Raw genomic sequence first — 20,386 nt, 5'->3', positions numbered from 1 at the left:
TTAACGGCATCATACATAAGGAATGCAGCCTGGTATTAAGGACAAAATTAATGAGGGATAATGTTTTTAAAAACATCTAATTTTGAAATCTTTCTGTAAAACTCCTGGGGTTCTCTGTGGTGTTTTTAAAGAACTTGTTACCTTTTGTCTGACAATAGACTGTAGAACCACTGAATCGCTGGGGTTGGATGGAGGTTGTCTGGTTCAACATTCTGCTCTAAGCAGGCTCCACACTGAGTTCACAGCAGGTTGCTGACGGCTTTCTCCCGTCAGGTCTTGGAAATAAATACCTAGGAACAGACATTCTACGAATACTCTGTGTGGCCTCTTCCAATTCCTAATTACCCTCCTAGTTAAAACTGTTTTCTTATATCTGGTCAGAACCTCCCCTATGTGTCATTGATGACGCACAGGATCTTGTTATTTTTCCATTGTTAAGGGAAAGAAGACCTTAGTGCTTTAGATGGATATTGAGATGGTAATTAAATGCAGTAATTGATAAGTTGAAATGAAAACTGCAGAGTGGAAAGGAGTTCCTTTAAAGACAATTGCTCTTTTATCTTAAGTATAAATACTTATATTTATCTAAAAACCTGAGAAACTATGGTATCTTCAAAGTGCTACAAAGTTTTAAAGATCAGTAGCACCTGCTTTTTGACAATTTTTGCACTGATGCTTTTTCCATAGTTTGTAAAGTGACAAGCGGTTTTTCTTTGAAAGGGTAAGTAATGCCTGTGGGATATTAGAAAAGGAATTGTTGTTGCATGAAATTGCAGAGATCCTGAGCTTCACTGTAGGTATTTTCTTAGTGACTGTCCACGTTGCTTCATACTTCTGATGCTTTGTTGGGTTGAGTCTGAAGATAACTCATTTGCCATAACTGTGTCTCTCCCTCTCCTTTTCTTGCTTTCTCTCACTCTTTCCCTCATGCGCTCAGTCTTGCTGTCTGTTCCTTGGTAGCTGTGAAAGGCAATGTGATAATCTTAGTGGGATTTCAGGGAAACAAGTGCCTTCCCCTCAGAGTGGTTAATGTGATTGAGCAACTGCAGTAACTTAGCAAATGTCTTTCTTGGCTGCAGGGGGAGATGGCCAGCTGCAAGGTACCAAGCCCTTTGCATGGCCAGACTGCCTAATCCTGCGCAAGGTGCACGATTCCCTGCCCTGCAGGGACCTTGCAGGTGTTCGTGTGATGTAGGGGAAAGAAGTGACAGTGTGCAAGGACTTTGCTTGTCCCTTATCTTCTCCCTCTGCCATGTCATGGGAAACATGCCTCAGAGTGATGATAAATTGTCGCTGCTCCCTCCTCTGTCACATTGACCAGGTGAGAGCCTGTAGTTGAGAGTCTTCTCTTGATCTCCCGTGCTCTCTCTTGGACACAAAAGAAAAGGAAGGACATTTCTGGGACTCAGTACTTCCAGTTCCTCCCCAGAGATGTCCTAGTCTCTTCAGTTGTATCTGAGCTTATGCATAAGTTTTCCTAGCCCTTTGCTATTAGGTTTATGGCTAGAGAGGGTTTCTTGGTTTTCTTCTAGATTCCTGGGACAAAATGATGGCTAGAACAGCTTTTTCACATGCCTGAAATTACTTAGGATACCTGATCTATCTTTTCCAATGATGTTCCATAGACTTATCTAAAAACATATATGGCTTAATTTGGGATTGACTTAATGTGGCTGTACATTATTTTACAGGGGCAACTTTCCTCTCCTGGCCAGATTTATAACTGCAATGTTAGCTGGAGCCAGGAGAGCTTCTGTTTTTCTACAGCTCTGCTCTAATGTTCATAGCATGGTGAAGGATGCTTAGGATAAGTTTACTGCACTACATCACTGCTTCCACAAGTGTGATGATGTAAGGGGACAGGTCTAGCAAGGTGTTTATAATTTTGCAGGTTTGGTTAATGGGCCAAAAAAGGCTGGGAGAGGTTTCTAATCATGTCTAATTAGATAACTATTTCTATATTTTAATTCTGTATTATAAAACTCTTTTGTTGCATATATTTCTGAGTGTTTGCATCTGATGGGTAAAACTTCAACAAGTTTGTGGTGCTTGTCATTTTTATCCACAAAGAAGTTTTCTAAAGAAGAGTTTCTCTGAGACAGTTATATTTATCAGACCTGAGATTTTCAAAAGGTCCTAGAAGTAATTCCAAGGTTTTGTCAGGTGCATTTTCTTCTGAAAAGAAAAATAAATTGGGCATTTCTACTCTTCTAAAAACTGCATGAAGTATCCAGTTACAGAGTTGGGTTTTTTTCCCTGCTCTCAAATGTGGCATCACTTACCGTAATTAAATGAACTAATAATGATTGTGGTTTATCTTTTCTGATTAAAACAGAACTCTGGAAGTAGAACAGAGCACGTAGCTCTGGGAAATCAAGTGGATTTGTTTAACTGTGTGTTAGACATTTCATTTGCGTTCTGGATTTAAAATATAATTGTGTAGCCCTGTGGACACAGGCCAGCCACATTTATTATTTTTAATTTCCAGCACTGAGTAAGGACTTAGGGTTTGCATTCTTTAATCTTGCTTTACCTTGTTAAAGATATCAAGAAACAGAATAGTATTTCCATACCCTAGAACCTAAATCCAATTGAATATTTTGTTTGTAACCAGAGCAGAAATTAGTTCTTTGAATAAGAAGTATAGAATAACCTGAGTTGAAATGGACCCACAAGAATCATCAAAGTTCAACTCCTGGCCCTGCCCAGGACACCCAAAGAATCACACCATGAGCTTGAGAGCATTGACCAAATAAATTCAACTGTCTGGCTTGGTGCTGTGACCACTTTCATGGGGAGCCTGTTCCAGTGCCCAACCACCCTCTCGTATCCAACCTAAATATCCTCTGACACACCTTCAGGCCTTTCCCTCAGATTCTATCACTGGTCACCACAGAGATGAGATGAGTGTCTGTCCCTCCTCTTCCCCTCATGGGGATTCTCTTGACTGTACTGATGTCTCCCCTCAGTCTCCTCCAGGCTGAACTGACCAAGTGACCTCATCCACTCCTCATATGGCTTCACCTCCAGACCTTTCACCAGACAGAAACTGCACTTCCAGAAATCTAAAATATACTTGCAGAGAGCTGTGCAAGACTCAAGCATGATCTGCTGGTGTTTCAAATCACCCAAATACGTCCTTGCTTGGGTCCAAACACCATTCCTACTGGAGCTACATAGCACTGCCTGCTGGCTGGCCTGGCCTGACCTTGAATAAATATACCTATAAGTTTTGTATCTCCAAGGTATACATTTTATTGCAATTTAATAAATGCAACCAAAAAAAATACCGTGCACCTCACAAACAAACAAAATAATGTAAGTTTCAATACATTTAGTTCTGGTTATTTACCATCATTGTAACTTTGACATGTCAAACTCTTAAGCTGTTTTTTAACATGAAGACTAGAATATATAGTTGGTATATACATGAAGAAATGGTATTTCTGATTTAAGAGAGGACACTCCCATGAGTGCTTTTGTGCAAAATATGAATAGCATAAAGAAGTATTCTCAACCTCAGTGGTTTATAATTTGGCATAATTAACATAACCTATGTGACAGTAAAAAAGAATGTCTTTAAAGGGGAGAGTTGTACAGAATTCTGAAAATAATGACAAAAATTTTAAAAATTATGGTGCATCAGGTAGACACAAGTGCAATCAAGACAGGTATCTTTATAGAAATTTGGGTTTTTTATGAATCTGGAAATACTGCTGTTGAAAGCACTAAGCTTTTTTTTGTAATTCTCTATAGACAAAATATTTTCCATTGTTATGTAATTGTGTAAATTGGAACATATAATTGAAAGACTAAGAGTCAAGATGCTAACACAAAATACACCTAAAAGGGAATTTAATTTTGGCTATTTAATGAATATATCACAAGCAAGTTAGTGAAATGGTTTTATCTCTTAGTAGGGATGGAAATGGGAAGGAGTGAAGTGGTCTCTGTCAGAGTAACTCTGTCAGTGACAGGGCAGAACTCAAGTGAGGAACACTGTAAGAAAGGAGATGTACAAATGACAGATGATCAAGCTAAGAATGAAAGGCTTTAAAGCTTCCAAATTGTCTTCCATATTTAATTAAAAACTGTCTTGAACAACTAGGTTTCAGTTCCTTTTCCAACAAGCTGGAGAAAACTATGTTCTTTTTGGGATGGTGCCATTACAGAAGAGCATAAGTGTTATTTATTTTTAAAATTATTTGAAAAACTGAAACGAATGACTATAGGAATTAACATTTTAGGCACTTTATTGCTGTGGCTGTAAACAAAAGACTGTTAAAGAATGAACCGTCTCTCAGTCCATTGAACCATGTCATCCCAATTATGCTAACTTTGAGACAGGCTTGGTATTATTCAGATGTAAATAACGTTTGACTTTGTCTTTATAACAGCAATTACATTTGTGATCATTACATATCAAAATAAGCAATTTACCATTAAAGTTAATCTCTATTATGGTAGATTAAGTGTGTCTTTAATTATATAAAATATGTCCTTTGTGGTCATTGGTGTAATGGGCAGAACAATAATTATTTCAAAAGTTAATGCCACTGTGCTAAAACTACTCTGAAGAATGTTTATACCTTTATGACCTGGAGGAGACAAAGCTATTCCAGTGGTGGTTCTGCCTGTTTCAGTGGAGTTTAAATTCTGTTTATGCGTGCTGGAAGGTTTGCCAGCTGCTAGTCTGAAACATAAACCAGGTACCTAAACGAGGGCACCCGGCAGGACTGTGAATGAGTTCAGTGCCTCATGGTGCAGAAGAATGTAAAGTATTTGGGTCCCTTTGGGGCACTGTACCTATAGTACAGCCATAGAGGGAGCAAGAGTTGGACATGCAGTATTTTTCTTGTGTTCTCTTTTATTACCATAGAATGAACAGAATTTTGGAAGTTAACTTTAAGATTACTTGCAGACTCAAGGGAAAAACTGCACTTGTATGACTGGAAATGTTACTGTTTATACAAAATACAGATTCTTTGTTTAACGTTGGGGGGTGGAAGGTTTAATTGCTTTCAAATTGCAAAGGTGCATACACCAGCGACTTGCAAATAAGATTTAAGCTTGCTGTTTTATTTGCAATTAATTTGTGGTACACTTGACTTTCAGTTTCACAAAATAATTTACATTTGTAAATATTTTCATCTAATTTCACCTCTTTGACTTTCCTTCAGAATAGAACTGTGAGTTAAACAAAACTAAAACTGCAGATAATGAATCCAGAGCACTTTGTTCTTCCTATACATGCTTCCTATATTTGATTACATTTCTTTAAAAAAATAAATAGTGCTTCTTTGAACATGAAGCATACCTTTAACATTGTCCTGTCCTGTTCTGGTATTTACTGGGAAGTTTGTACATTCTACCCTTTATTTTGTAAACAACTGCTGATGCCATCATCCCAGCCATCTGAGGCTTACTAGATTTGCGTAGTGGCTTAATAGACTGTTCAGATCAAAGTGTGGCTTGTTCTGTTAAATTAGCAAACATTTTAAGCCTTTATCAGCAGAGCCTTCTAAAGCTGCCTTATAGCTACTGGTGAAAATCAACAATGTAAATTAATGTCCAGGAGACTGTGGTCTTTTTTCTACAAGAGCTTTGACACATAAAGCACTGAAAGAAAATATTGAGCTATAATAATATAAAACAAAATCCGTTTTTGCTTTGAGAAGTTCATGAAGCTTTTCATGTAGCATGTAATTAAAAAAAAATAAAGGTAATCTAAACTTTGTCTTCTTTCCAACATTTCCTTTGTAATTAGACCTGCTGAAGATTTTCCGTCAGGGCTTTTTCACTGAGCTGTGTGTTTTCTGCAAAGTCAACATTTTCCACTGGAAATGGTTGAGATTTGCCTACAACTGTTCAGGTTTTGTATCTGAAAAGCTCAAAATACAAATTTCAGGTCTGTTAAGATCTGAGCTACATTTGGGCTGCTACTGTATCCTTGGCACTTGGGGGACCTTTTGGCCCTGTCATGTAGAGACCTGTCTTTCCATACGTACCAATGTTTTCTACTTTGGCACACATCTTGGGAGACCATTCTCCTCTTCATGAAACATTTATATTTTGAAATGGTAACGCAAATCACAGTATCTGTTTAGAAATGATCCCATGATCTTTAACTATTTACTCATCAGTGGTCTGTGAGATGCGTTGGTAGGACTGGTTGTAGGAATTGTGCTCATACATGAAGAGATATTACTATACAAAAACTTGAGATTTATTAATATGGTGAGCTGGAGTTCAATGAACTTCACATGTCAACTGAAAAGTTACCTACGTAATCCTTACTTGTAAAATCAGATGCCATTAATTTATAGACCTACAAGAACGTGCTTAATTTTTGATGGTATGCTGTGAAGTATCAGCAGGGAGATAGAAATATTTATTTCTCCCCCTAATTAATATCAACAATCAGCAAGGACCACAGCATTGATGGTTTGATGACATTGGTAGAAGGATAGATAGCCCGCAGATGTTCTGAGCATACTAGCCATGAAGCTGGGCCAGAGGGGACAGTGTTGGGAGACTTTGGCTGGAAAATGACTGAAATCCTTCTGCCCAGTGTTTCATGTCTTTAAACTATTTGCCACTTTGGGAAGCTATCCATCACATATTTTGGCAACCAGATGGAGGAAAAATATATTTTATTTGTAACTCTTTTCAGCTTTAGACCTTGACTTCCGATTTCCATTTCTGCTTGCACCCATAATACTTTTATTTTTTTTTTAATAAAGAAAACTCTACTGGGTAAGGAGAGCTGGGAAAATATGTTTCTGTCTTTATTTTTGGAATGTTCATGATACTGGGATGGAGTAAGTAAAACAAAAATTTAATGGCAAAATAAACCTTTTAAAAACAGCAAGAAAAGCCTTGTTTTTTCACATCTGTCAGGCAGAGAAAATCAGAAAGCAGCTGTGGCACACTTATTGTTGTATATGTAGACATATAACAGTATCCAACATATTAGAAGCATAGAGACAAAATGATAGAAAGGAGGTGAATGAATGTACTTCATGAGTATATTTAAGTAACAACCATCGTGTTACTCTGGAAATGCTCTCAGGTCCATCTGGTGATAACTTGGCTCATGTCCAGTGCAGAGCTTGTCTGTCAATCTTAGACGTATGGATATGAGAATGCTCACTAGCAGCCAACATATAATAAACAAAGTGATAGATAACATAAACAAAAGTGAAGCCAGGCAGGTTGGCAGCAGAAAATATAAAATCTGAAAAGTAAATCAAAGAAATTCTTTGGTTATATATACAAACTTTCCGACATGAGGGAACCAACTCTCACCCACCTAAGAATGTGTAATTGCATGCATGTAACTACAGCATTCAGATACAGAAAATAAAAATTGGCAACATTGCTAAAGCCAGTAATTTAGGAGGAGGAAAAAGTCATGACAGATAAAATCATATCCCTTTCAAGTAGTAATTCAATTCATCTACTGAAAATGAACTAGTGAAATGAAGAAACTGCACAATATAAACCAAGTAGTCTCTTTATTCAGATGTCATCTTTTTATGCTGCTTTTTCCTTCAGTGGTGTTTTTCCTTCGCATTTGTTGGACCATATTGTGTTTGAACTTTCCATTCAACAGTCTCCTCTTGTCTACATCATTTTTAGTTAGGTTCCCATGTAGTATAAGTACTCTATAGCTGAATTTAAGGCCTCCTTATCATAGATGAATATATGTTATTATTTTCCAGAGGAACTGGGTTTATTTAGATTCTTTTAACCTTTTGGTTCAATAGATTTTTTTGTATTGAGGACTTATTATGTCGATGTCAAATAAAGGCTGGGTCATTCCTAGAGACACTTTTTTAGAAAAGGCAACTGCATCCTCAGCTTTTACTTTCTTTATATTTTCATATGATTTCTTTGGGGTGTCTTTGGATGGTTTTAAACCAATAAAAGGAATATGCTACCACTGTAGACACTTAATATTCTTGTGAAGCTGCCACTCTTTCAAAAAATTTGATGAAGAATTGCCAAGATATTGAAACAGTGCTGCTGTCTCGGCATTTTCCACTCTGAAAACCATGTATTTGTACTCTTGGAGTTTACTTAAACAGGGCTTAGAGCTTCAAGGACACTTCAGCTACGTGAATTGTTGTGAATGTAAAACAGACTGTCCAAATTCTTCACTATTGATTTAAAATCAGAGGTTTTTTTGCAGTTATCCACAACTGAGGGAAAATATAGGGCTGTCATCTGGAAAGGTATTAACACCTTTAGCAGATTATACGGACAGATGGAGTGCGTGTTTTCTGTGAACACTGAGAACAGTTCGACTTGGGAAGCATCTCCAGGGGCTGTGAACGTTGAGCCAGAGGAAGGCGGGGGTCCAAAAAATCAGAAAGTTCATTTTTCTGTTGGCTGTTGCTGTCTGGCTACCAGTTGCAGGTAAACCCATCAGTTCAGACTGATGAGTCTGAAATCAAGAAATAGCATTTTCAGGCAAGGAAATTACCCTTTTGTGAAAGGAAGTTCACAGAGTCATGAATAAAGTCCACCTTAGTAAAGAGGAAAGAGTAATATATACTGAATATCGATCCAACTGAGATGGTGCTGTGCTAAGATCATTAGTCTATGGCAGATATTAAGAACTCAAAACCACACGTATACAGTATGTGTTATTATTTTGAACCACTACTGTGACCCAGCTGCATCAAAGGTTGGAAGAGAAAGGGATTTAATTGCCAGCTGGACAAACTTAAACTAGAGGGCAACTCTAGTTTAAGTACAGATGCAAGCATGCAAGTACACTTGCAAGCATGGAATGTTATTTTCTGTTTTGTGCATATGTAACTGTTATCTTCTCATAAAATGCATAATTTCTGCATATTTTATAAAGGATATATTGGAAAATATATAATTTGAAGGATGGAAGGAAGTAAATTGGCCCAGATTTTTTACCTCTTACTTTATACACCCATTGGTTTACTGATTATGAACATAAAATTACGCTTTAATTAAAGGACCTTATTTAATTTGTCTTACTGTCCCTGTCAAAGGTTTTTGCTTACATTGATTGAATAGTGTGAGTGATCCTCAGTGGCAAAAGCAAACTGATTTAACTGGAAGTGAACTGATTTCTTTAACCATTATGTACACAATGTATTTGACTGGGGAATTTTGTACAGAACAGAGAATCACAGATTTCTCTTGGAAAGTGATTAGATGAGTGTGCAGCATCACAAAGAATAATACTACTTCTCTGCTTGATATGTGATTACTGTAGCTTGTAAAATATATTTTTTGCTCTTATTCTAGCCATCCTCGGGCAACTTCAGCAGCACAACTGAGCTCCTGCCTGTAGTTTTATTGCTTGCTTCTGCTTCTGGATTATACTTCATGCTTTAGCAGAGATGGAGAGCTCAGCTAATGTGATTGTTCTTATCTGCTGGTTGAGATGCCTTTTCTCACCTGCCTTTTTGTTCCCTTGTTAACCCTTACTTTGCATCAGGGTTAAAGTTGCACACAGTCCCTTAGCAGGCATAGTTGGTGGGGAAGAGATTGTTATGAGCTGTTGATTTCTGATGGCTGCTTTACCACACAGTGGCTAGAGTCTGTATGCCATCACCATAGTGCTTCAGCTTTCTGCTGGGTTATTCTACTGTTGTGTAAATTCTTGCACATGTTTGGCTTGTATGACTTCAGTGCTTCTCCTTCCATTCTGATGCTCTTGATGGTCTTTCCTTCAGGGGTTCAGTCTTCTCCCAGCTCTTTCAGCTTTTCTTTTTTGGTATTTATTGCTGGATGACATCACTCACATTATTCTAATTTTATGCAAGTTACTCATAAATTAAACTTGTCAATCTTGAACAATTTTCTCCACCAACATTTTCATCCTTTTTTTTTTATTTCTTCTGTAACTTTATCTCAAAGGAAAGCATAGTATGGTAGAGCTCTCTGGAGTATGAGCTGTGCCAGGTGAGTTCAGGGACACATTGCTGTGGTTGCTGATAAAGTTACTTTTTTCCTCAAATGAAACTTTTCTGTGCCATTCTTGGTGGCAGTTACTGGCGCAAAGTAACTGGCAGTTCATGGCAAAGCAAAGAGGTGGAAAATGTCCGTGTCTCACCTGATGGAGTTCAAGCTGAACTGCCAGAGAAGGTGGCTGGTGCTAATGATCCAAGCTGTGCACTGGGACACCACAGTCATGGGCCATTTCGTTCCATTTTGCTGACTGTGCTGCCGGGTCAGTAATCTGCTCCGTAGGCAGGGTTGCCAGCCACTAGGCTGGCAGCGTCACACTCTTGTTGCAGCTGTTGGCTCTCCTGAAGGATGGTTCGAGTTGCTACAAAGTTTCTGTTGATGACAATTCACTTTTTTCTAAGCACTATTAAGAAGGATGCTGCTTTAGTTTCTTCACCTGTTGTGTTTCACTTCTTTAACTTATCATTTTCTAAAATGTTTTTCTAGACTACTAAACACAAAGCATCTATGAAAAATAAAGCTTAGATGGAGTTTTTTTAAAATAATGAGAATTTAAAAACATAAGGAGCTGTATTCTTGAATCAGGGGCTACTGGTGTATTTTTATTCTTACAGATCTCAAAATATAAAGAGAAGCAAAAAATAATATGACATTTTTCATTCTTTTATAAGAGCAAAAATGTAATTAGTCTAGTTAAGTGATACATATTTTTCAAAGTATAGAACTGTTTTCATTAATAACATTCTCATTTTAAATAAACATTTAAAGTTTCAGAACAGTTTAAGAAAAAGAACTTACAACATTTCCAATGTCAGATTTTCTTCGTGTAAGTTGATAGTGTAAAATTTCAATTTATAAACTGTGAGATGATCAGTGATAGTTTTTAATATGAAAAATACAGCACTAGTTATTAGACATTTCAGAGGTCCGATGAAAGTATTCATTTCCAGCTAGATCATGTCTAAGAATTTAGCTGAACATCAATATTTATATTTAGGTAGTGCAGGAGTTTGAATCATATCTTCTTTCAAGTTCTAAATACGGACCATGTTTACATTACTGAATCATAAGCATAGAACTTAGAGCTGAAATAAAATCTTTTTCTCCACAGGTGCTTAAATATACATGACCCAAATCTCAGATCCTACGTACATAGTTCTGAAGAGCTGTGTATTTAAAAACAAAACCAAGGCATTAAAAAAAAAAAAAAAAAAAAAAGTATGCACTTCTTGCAGTGTCCTGTGAATGGTTAAAAAATTAGTGTCATGGATATGAATCAGTTCTTCACTTCTTCGATACAAGAAGAGAACATTGCTATCTTTACATTGCCTTGTGCATTTGCTGCACAATTATTCTGGATAAATATTTTTCATTTTAGGATCCAAGTTTTATTTCTTGGCACTTGCAATGTGTTTATTTTTTAATAAAGCCTTAAGCTTCTCTTATACACATCAAGTCTGATACATAGTTTTTTAGACTATATTAATTTAATGGTACAAAGATTCTTCTGAAGATCTGTTCATTTCTTCTTGTGTTCAAAACATAAAGAAGTGCTCTTGAGGACAGACTGATCATTTACAGTTGAACACATTAAGTGAAATCAAAATGGCTTTTTAGGTTTTGTTTGCAAATTAGTTACTGCCCAAAGTGCTGATGACTATTTCAGAGCAACTACAGTGGACAGAGAGTAGTGTGTTAAAAAAAGCAGCGATAGAAAACAAGAAGGAAAGAAATCTTAGCATGTTCACTTGTTCATAAACAAGTTTGTGATGACAGAAGCTCTTCTGAAAGCTTGACTAAGAAAAGATGCATTGTTTCTGGCATTCCTGCTCTTATCTGAAATATGTATCTTTGCATGGAGATAAAGTAGTGCTGGAGTTTGAGGAAAAGATTTTATATTGCTAACTGTAGTATGTTATGGTTTAATATGGTTTTTGGGAGAACAAATGAATGGGTTGATAAGTTCTGGTTGTGAAGCTGAAGAAAACATCATAAATACCAGGCACTGATTGGTATGGGTTTGCAGTACTTGGGATGCATCATTGTTCTGTATGCGGTGTCTAGAAGCCTCATCTGCAGTCAGAGTCAGAGCAGGGAAGTGTCAGTAAAACACTGGTGGCATAATTCAGTGTAGAAGGGGACAGAATTTGTTTTGCAAGTTTCATTGCCAAGGGTAGGTTCTTTTAAATATGTTTAAGTGTCTGCCTTTTACTCTGGAAATGGTGCTTTATATTATTTTCATCTGTTTTCTCTATCTGCCTGACTGTTTTTGAACTGCCATATAGAACCTCATTAAATTGGACCAGTCCATGAATGTGCCCTAGCTTTATGTGGAAAAATGTAATTGCAGAAGACTAGTTTTAGAAGTCTTAACTATAAGTATCCTGAAGTAAAAGCAAACACTACTTTTGTTTTAGTGTATCTTTGATATTTCACATGCATCTTAGAGGATTGCATGTGATTGCATGGCTTTTACATATGTAATGCATCACAATAAACATTTACAGGAGGATCCATAATTGCTAGTCTGAGGATTTTAGCTCAGATCTAAAGTAAAAGTGATCATTTGTTGGAGAGAGATGGTAATTTCTGATGGTAAGTAGTATAAATTCATAACTGTGTATCAGGAAGAAAAACAGAAATTATTAGTGTGCTGAAGTGTTTTTATTAAATTGTACAATGTGCATAATGATTGGTAAAACAATAGCAATTTATCACAAAACAGGCATGATCTTCCTGTGTATTTGTTTTGTTGAAGCCCTAAGTTTAAATTTGCACTTCAGAATTTGAAGATTACCAAATGCTCTTTGCCTTTAGCTTTTGACATGGTAGCTTGCAGCATTGCCTGGAAATTGTTTTTTGTTGTTAAAAGCTTACTCCATTCTGAAAAAAACCCAAAACGGAAGTATAATGCTTTTTAAAGACAGCTGTATTTTCATTGAAAATATAGTTTCTGGTCCTCAGTCAAATACTGGCCATAGAAAAGGAAAAGAGGCAAGAAAGACATGCACAGGTGGTTGATAAGCACCTGCCTAAACCAAATTGCTTCAGTAGTGTGTTCCTCAATCTCAGTTATGAATTCCATAATAAATTAAAAATTCCTAAGATAATTTGAGGCTCACACAAAAGGAATCCACTAACCAGGTAAGCTTTTAGAGCTCCTGTGTTGGAAAGTTCTTATTTTGTTTATTTGTTTCATAGGACTGCCCACTGTATCAAATAAACTTTTTACTTATTGCAAGTAGAATTATCTACTTACTTTTGGAGACTAAGATTTTCTCCTGTCCATAGTTCTTGTTCAAGCTAGCATACAAAGCACATGGTGTTTTTGTGTGTATGAAGACACAGTTCTCCATCCACAATTTACTACTTGTATACATTATATATATGGAAACATATTCTTTGTGGAGTTGTTTAATCAGTTTGAAATGAAGTAAAATTGTATACAAGAATTATAGTCAATCTACTTACATCACAGTAGTAGAGTCAGGGTATAAATAGTATCCTCTGCTTTCCCTTCCCTAAACTTTCCAGATGCCAAATAATATACTGACTATTAATATTTCCAGGCTTTGCTGTCTGTACATGATACTGTTGCTCAGAAGAACTATGATCCTGTCTTGCCTCCCATGCCTGATGATATTGATGAAGAAGAAGATTCAGTTAAAATAATCAGGCTTGTCAAAAACCGGGAGCCATTGGTAGGTAACCCTGTCTTTTGGTTTGGAGTTTTCTGTTTGTGTGCAGGGTGGAGAGTGCTCAGATTGTAAACATGAGTGGGTGATATTAACTTGAAATGTGTATAGACAGACATTACACATGATTATTAATAACATTAAGTAATTCACATGTGATTTCTATTCACAGTCATTATTAGTAAAGCATATGAAATAAATAATCATCATGGTGTTTAAGTATTATATATGTGGGTGAGTCTGAGCATTTAGATCAAGTATATATTTGTCTTTTATCTTGAATTCAAATCATGAATTTACTTTAAAATGTGAGACAGAGAATGAATCCCCAAAGAAATCTTGACCTGTGTTGTGAACTGTGCCTGTAAGCATTCATGTAAAAAAACATGACCTTTCAATATACTGAAAAGAAAGCATGAAAACATATTTTAAAATACTTGAATTGAAATCTGGGCGAATTTAAAATGTCTGTTGTTCTACTTTGCATTATGAATACTAGAAAGTTAATATCTTCATGGGGATATCTGGAAAAATGAAAGGACTAAACCTAGGTTGTATTACAAGAATATTAAAATGCTTTCCTGATTTGGTTCTTTTTATTTGCTGTAGAGTGGGAGTCATCTTGTATAAAATTTAACTATGTTCTTTTTGTCCTGCAAACCAGTAAGAGCTTTGTTTTATGTTACACTGAATATTTGTTTTAATGAACAGCAATCCTGGAGAAATACCTGCAAACTTACTTTGAGAAAATCATCATTCTGTACTTGAGATGACAGTGGGAAAGTGTGGCTTCTGTTAGACACACAGGAGTAGTTTGTTCCACAATAGATATCTTACTATCTCTCTAATTCTTGATGGATTTCTGGCATCAATAAACAAGAAATGAGTTTTCTTATTGACTGACTGTAGGTGCCCATTGGCATAATTACCAGTTTGACCATATGGAAAGTTCTTACTTTGTTTTAACATGCTAAATATTTTTTCCTCAAATATTTGAGTAACAGCTTTAAACTTTTTGTATATTTTATCAAAGACATTATTTGAGAAAGAAAACAAACTTGCTTTAGGATTTTGTATCGGAAAGATTATTCCTTCTGAATGGTATGTAGAGATTTGAAGATATAGTATGAAATGAAGTCTAATTGAGAAGCCTATTTTTAGTGTTAATTATAACACCATTTTTTTTATTTGTCAGAAAAAAGCTTAATAAAATCTTAACTTACATAGTTTTATATTACAAACATGATTTGTTACTAAGACTTATGAGTTCAATACCATAAGTTAATAATAATATCTCAGAACGAGTTGGATAATAGTAACTTGTAAAACATGACTCAGATATTTTCTGAAAAATTCTATAAAATATATACATTGTATATTCGCTTTTTAGATTTTAAGCTCTCCTAAAGAAACTTGGACTGTTCCTCAAATTCCACTCTTGCCTCCTCATTCTGGTGGGACACTGAGCTCTTTCAGATACCTGTGTGGATATTTAAGCCCAGCCTGCAGCTCGGCCCCACACAGCCACTCACTCATTTTCCCCAATGAGATGGGGGAGAGAATTGGAAGGATGAATATGAGAAAACTCGTGGGTTGAGACAGACAGTTCAATAGGTAAAGCAGAAGCTGCATGTGCAAGCAAAGTGAAATAAAGAATTAGTTCGCCACTTCCCCTGGGCAGGCAGGTGTTCAGCCATCCCTGGGACAGCAGGGTTCCATCAATTGTAATTGTTTCTTGGGAAGACAAAAACCATCACTCCACACATCCTCCCTTCCTTTTTCTTTCCCCTGTTTTATTGCTGGGCATGACAGCACAAGGTGTAGGATATCCCCCTGATCAGATGGGGTTGGCTGTCTCAGTTGTGTCCTCTCCCAGCTCCTTGCGCATCCCCAGCCTCCTCACTTGTGGGGTGATGAGCAGAAAAGTCTTGGCAGTGTGTAAGCACTGCTCAGCAATAATTAAATTATTCATGTGTTATCAACACTGTTTTCATCACAATCTAAAACAAAGCACCATAGGAGCTATCATGAAGGAAATTACTGTATCCCAGCCAAAACCTGTACACTCTTAAACCCACACATGGCACAACTCTTGTGTAACAGAGGTAACAGAAAAGGGGTTTTAGATCTTTTACTAAGCAGCCATGGAAAATATAAAACATGTGAACAAAGTAATTTCTTTTGTTTAAGACAGCTTTGTTTATTTACCAAAGTGAAAACAGCCTTACAATGGAATCTATTGTAGACCTTTTATAAGTAAGAGGCAAAGGATGGGAGCTAATTGCAGTGTACAAGTACTTGAAGGTGGGGAGCTCACAAGGACAATAAAGTCAAACTCCTCAGCAGTGAAAGATGCTAAAACACAGGGTAGTGGTCACAAGGTGCAGCCTTGGGAGACTTAACAGTAGTAGTCCATTAGTTGGGAAGTCCAGCACTGGAGCAGACTAACTGGATATGTGGAATCTCCAACATTTCTAAGATTTTACTTCATCTGTGTAGGAAAACTGTATTTGTCGTCTTTTCAGATCCTGAGCCTATCTTGATGGTTTGTTTTTTTTTTTTTTTATTAGAGAAGAACTTATGGTGAGTCTTATTACTTGTTCTCCAAAAAGGGTTCAAATAATATAGTATCCTTCTCCTTTTCCATAATGCACCATCAATCCATTTTAACATCATTCATGTTCATGTCAAAAATTAATTTATTTGTGTCATATTTATAGTGACTTCTTATGGCACCATTACCACAATACATAATAAACCTAGTATTTGTGTCTTTGTCTTCTCTAGATTTTTTCCCCATTGGAGGGATGACGAGAAACATGAATAGTAATTCAGATAAAGTCTTACTGAAGTATGGCATGGCAGAATAACTGAAGACAGGTTTATACTATGTATATTAGATCTACTGTGTTTATGCTTCCCAAAGTTATTTTACTAAAGGCAGATACACCATGATCTGTGTTTGTTAAACTAATTATAATTTAATTTACTTTTTATTGGCTTTTCCTTCAGAGCTTGCTCTGAAGTCTTGGATATTCTTAGTAGAGATCAAAGAGTCTCTACTTGTTCTGTTAATTGATTCACTCTTCTCCAGTCAAAAAGTCTGACTTCCACTTGCAACATGATATCAGGAATCTACTTTTAGAAGAAACTGAACTTGAGATTGGAGGTACAACACAATATTTTTACTGGGATAGAGATTGTCTCATTTCTTGACTTGAAGATACTGAGCTCTTTGAACTTTTCTTCCACTCGGGACACAGGCTTATATTCTATTTGTACCCAAGCAGTAGGGATGGTTTTCCTTCAAAGCCACGAGCTTTACATCAGTTGCACACCCTGGACATTCTGAATTGCATTTCCTTTGGATGACTTTCAACAGTATTCACTGTGAAGCAATTAGGCACTCTCTTAAAGTCTTTGGAGTATACCTAGTGACCATTTTTATAGGAAACTGCACCACGTTTCCTCTCATGCTCCTGTTCGTGCTTTTCTCTGAGTTAAGCACCTCACCAATGTTTTTAGCTGGGGTTAATCATATATTAATGAAGTCTGAGTTCCCAGGAGTAATCATTTCAAAAGAGAGAGAAACACATGGTTTGTAGGAGGGCCTTCTGTTTGCCAGATTTCATCAATTCAGAAGTCAGTGCTGAACTTTCCCCCAGTTTTTTGAGAGAGGTGTTTTATAATCCTTCCACAGTATTGAGTTTGGGGTTTTTTTAATTCTCTGTTAGCAAATGCCATTTCAGTAGTGTCTCCCTCAAGTGAGGTGAAATTGCATTAGGGTGTTTTGTTTAACAAGGAAATTTGGAACATCTCTGAACCTTACATAAAGAGAAGAAGAAAGTTCTTTTTCAGACAATCCAAAATTCACTTGTGATTGGGCTTTTTATCAGAGAGCTTGGAGAGTTTTTACTGATGCCTACCTGTCCAAGGCTTTTTCAGCTACAGCCCTGTTCCTAGTTAGCATTCCTGATATCCGAGATGAATAACCACACTACCAGGGGTTCAGTACCTGCCCTCCTACTGTTTCTAGCTTCCAAACGTAATACTCCAGGTTTGTCCCAGCTGTTACTCTGAATAGGATGCTTCTTCACATTAAGATGGTTGCTTCTTTGTCATAAAAATTCATTTCACATAGATCCGGTCATTTGAAAACTATCCTCTATGCCATGCCATGTCTATAGCCAAGAGAAAAACAGCAGCTCCAGAGAATGACCTATGCCATTTGTTTAAGATTCCTGATTTAATAAAAGGATGATTCTGTCTCCAGAGCTACATAAGTAGCCTGGACACATAAATTGAACTATGTACCTGATTTCCATAGCTGAACTTGGTTGAAATTATTTTTGCTGATTTAAAGGAGTTGTTTATGTGTTCTGTCTGTGCAGATGCAACAGCTTTCACTTACCTCACACTCTTAGTCCCTGTAGCTCAGTTCACAATAGTTGATGAACCTAGCTGGTTTTTTGGTGGGATTCATTTGGATGTAGTGTTAGCTTTAGTCTACATATAAGTGGACATCAACTTTTAAATAACTCCTCGCTGTAAGGTAGGTAACTGATATTTGCATTTGCACTTTCAATAAAGAATGAATTAAAATAAGACTTATTGAAGTACTTATTTGCATTTATCATCTGCATGTGCTTTTTTTTAACAGAGATGTATGGACAATATTACTGATGTTTCAAATTCTCTTATTAGTAATTTATTTTACAGGCTAGTTTTTCATTCTTTAAAAATACAGACTTAAAATGTTTATATTCTGGAACCAGCAGATAAATGGGTGAACTAATAAAGCTCACATCTGTGAAACCCTGAGCAGTGCTTACCCATGAGTGGTACTACATTAAAAATGGAGGGGGGGAAAAGAGCAACTAAAAAACAGTGAAAGAGCCTTGCTGAAGGATCTTGTATTATTTTTGGTGCTTTTGTATGGTATACCTTTAAGCATTTTCTCAGTCTGATCGCCATATGGCTCCCAAACTCCATATTTTTCTCTTTAGAAGTATTTTAAACTGAGCTATGCTATTACATCTGTATATGTCTCATTTAGGGTAACTTACACTTTTGGCTCACAACACTGAAAATATTTTCCAGCTCTCAAGGTCCAGTCTAACCTTCTTCCATTTTTAAAGCTCTAAATGAGGAGCTGCACTCCACATGTAACTGAAAGTACTGGAGCTGAACATCTTATAAGCAGAATTTCTTGCCAGATTATATATACCTCATAGTTTAAGCAGGGTTGGCAGCAGTACAAGAGAAGCTGCTTTTTCAGAAAATCAGCTCTTCAGGTTTTCAAAAAGAAATCCACTTGTGTTTGATAATTTAAGAGTTCTAAATTGGGAGGAAAGTGGAATTTACAGAAGTCCCTTTCTAATTTTTGTACTAAAGGTACAAATGCATGAACTCAATAAGTATTTTTCATGGACCTGTCCATTCACTTTGTATTTGCCACAGAGAAGATACTGACTGAGAAAACTTGGGTTTAATAGTTTCCCTGTCATTTTGAACTTGTTTTTGTCCTTTGTATGAAAATTCAAATTTACCTGTTATCTTTGTTGAGGCCGTCCTTCAGATCAGTTAATCTGTACTAGGAAAATTCATTTTGTGCCAGTAGTGATAATCACATTGAGCATGAAGTGACTGTTCCACTTGGACAGGAGCCTTATTGTTACTTCCAGATGCTGTCTGGGTCAATAGTGTGGTCTTTGATTGCACACAGGTTTTTTTCTAGCATCTGTCTAAAAAGCCTGGTGAAGTGAAGTACCACTTTCCAGACATCAGCATGGGGCTGGGGTAGGCCTGTCAGTCATTGCTTGCCTTATGAATTTGGTGGCATTTCATGGTATTGACTTCTAGGTAAAAGGCATAAAGCCTTCCTGATGAAGGCTTTTTCCTTGATTAATTAGGGGAGCCTGTTTTGTATGGACAGTATAGTGGAAACATCCTGTATTTATATTTGCCTCTAGCATCCTAATGCTGCTTTTTTTTTTCTTTTTAATGGACATATTCAATAAAAAAACCCAATAAAATCCTTTTAAATTAAAAATAGGTGAAACATTCCAGGTATTATTATAAACTTCAAATTAGTAGCTGTTGCTGCAAGGTCAGAACTTAATATTGAGATATAAACTAGGGGGGTTAAGGCAATTAGGAATTCTTCTTGCACAGAAGCCTAGTAATGAGTTTTTAAAGTGAGATTAGCCGCAGCTAAATCTGTATTTTTGAAATTCTTAGACTAATTTGAAACTGTAATTCAAACAAGTACATGCTGATATAATTGTATAATAAACTTATACATGTTTATACATACACATACATATATGTACATATACATATACATATACATATACATATACATATACATATACATATACATATACATATACATATACAACATATGAATAAGGCTGGAAAATTGCAGACTTAGTTTACTTATAGATAGAATTTCATACTAATAAATTTAGAATGTAAAATGAAATGCATAAACATAGCACATGCGTTTTGCTTTGGAAGGCTGGCTGATGTTGAAATCTCAGCCAAAGTGAATGGTGACTGTTTTAATTTTTCTCTATTGGCAATAAATGCAACTTGCATATAAAAATATAAATTAATCTCCCATTTTTTGTCTTTGTGACTTGTGCTATATTTCCATCTTAGAGGTAGAGGGAAACAAGTTTGTTTACAGTCATGAAATCGCTAACTGTAGAAAAATCTCAGCTCTGTTATTT

General features: G+C 36.3%; 1 protein-coding gene across 2 annotated transcripts in view; it reads left to right on the top strand.

Annotated features, from left to right (window-relative positions):
- Nucleotides 1-20,386, top strand: part of MPP7 (MAGUK p55 scaffold protein 7) — a 149,014-nt gene that overhangs the window by 89,575 nt on the left and 39,053 nt on the right. For both annotated transcript variants that reach the window (XM_056484566.1, XM_056484567.1), the window contains exon 7: nucleotides 13,527-13,658. In XM_056484566.1, the coding sequence (XP_056340541.1) occupies nucleotides 13,527-13,658 (132 nt within the window). The remainder of the gene's footprint in view (nucleotides 1-13,526; nucleotides 13,659-20,386) is intronic.

Source organism: Oenanthe melanoleuca, chromosome 2, assembly GCF_029582105.1.
Source record: "Oenanthe melanoleuca isolate GR-GAL-2019-014 chromosome 2, OMel1.0, whole genome shotgun sequence".
NCBI lineage: Eukaryota > Metazoa > Chordata > Aves > Passeriformes > Muscicapidae > Oenanthe > Oenanthe melanoleuca.
This window is presented reverse-complemented; position numbering and strand designations above follow the sequence as displayed.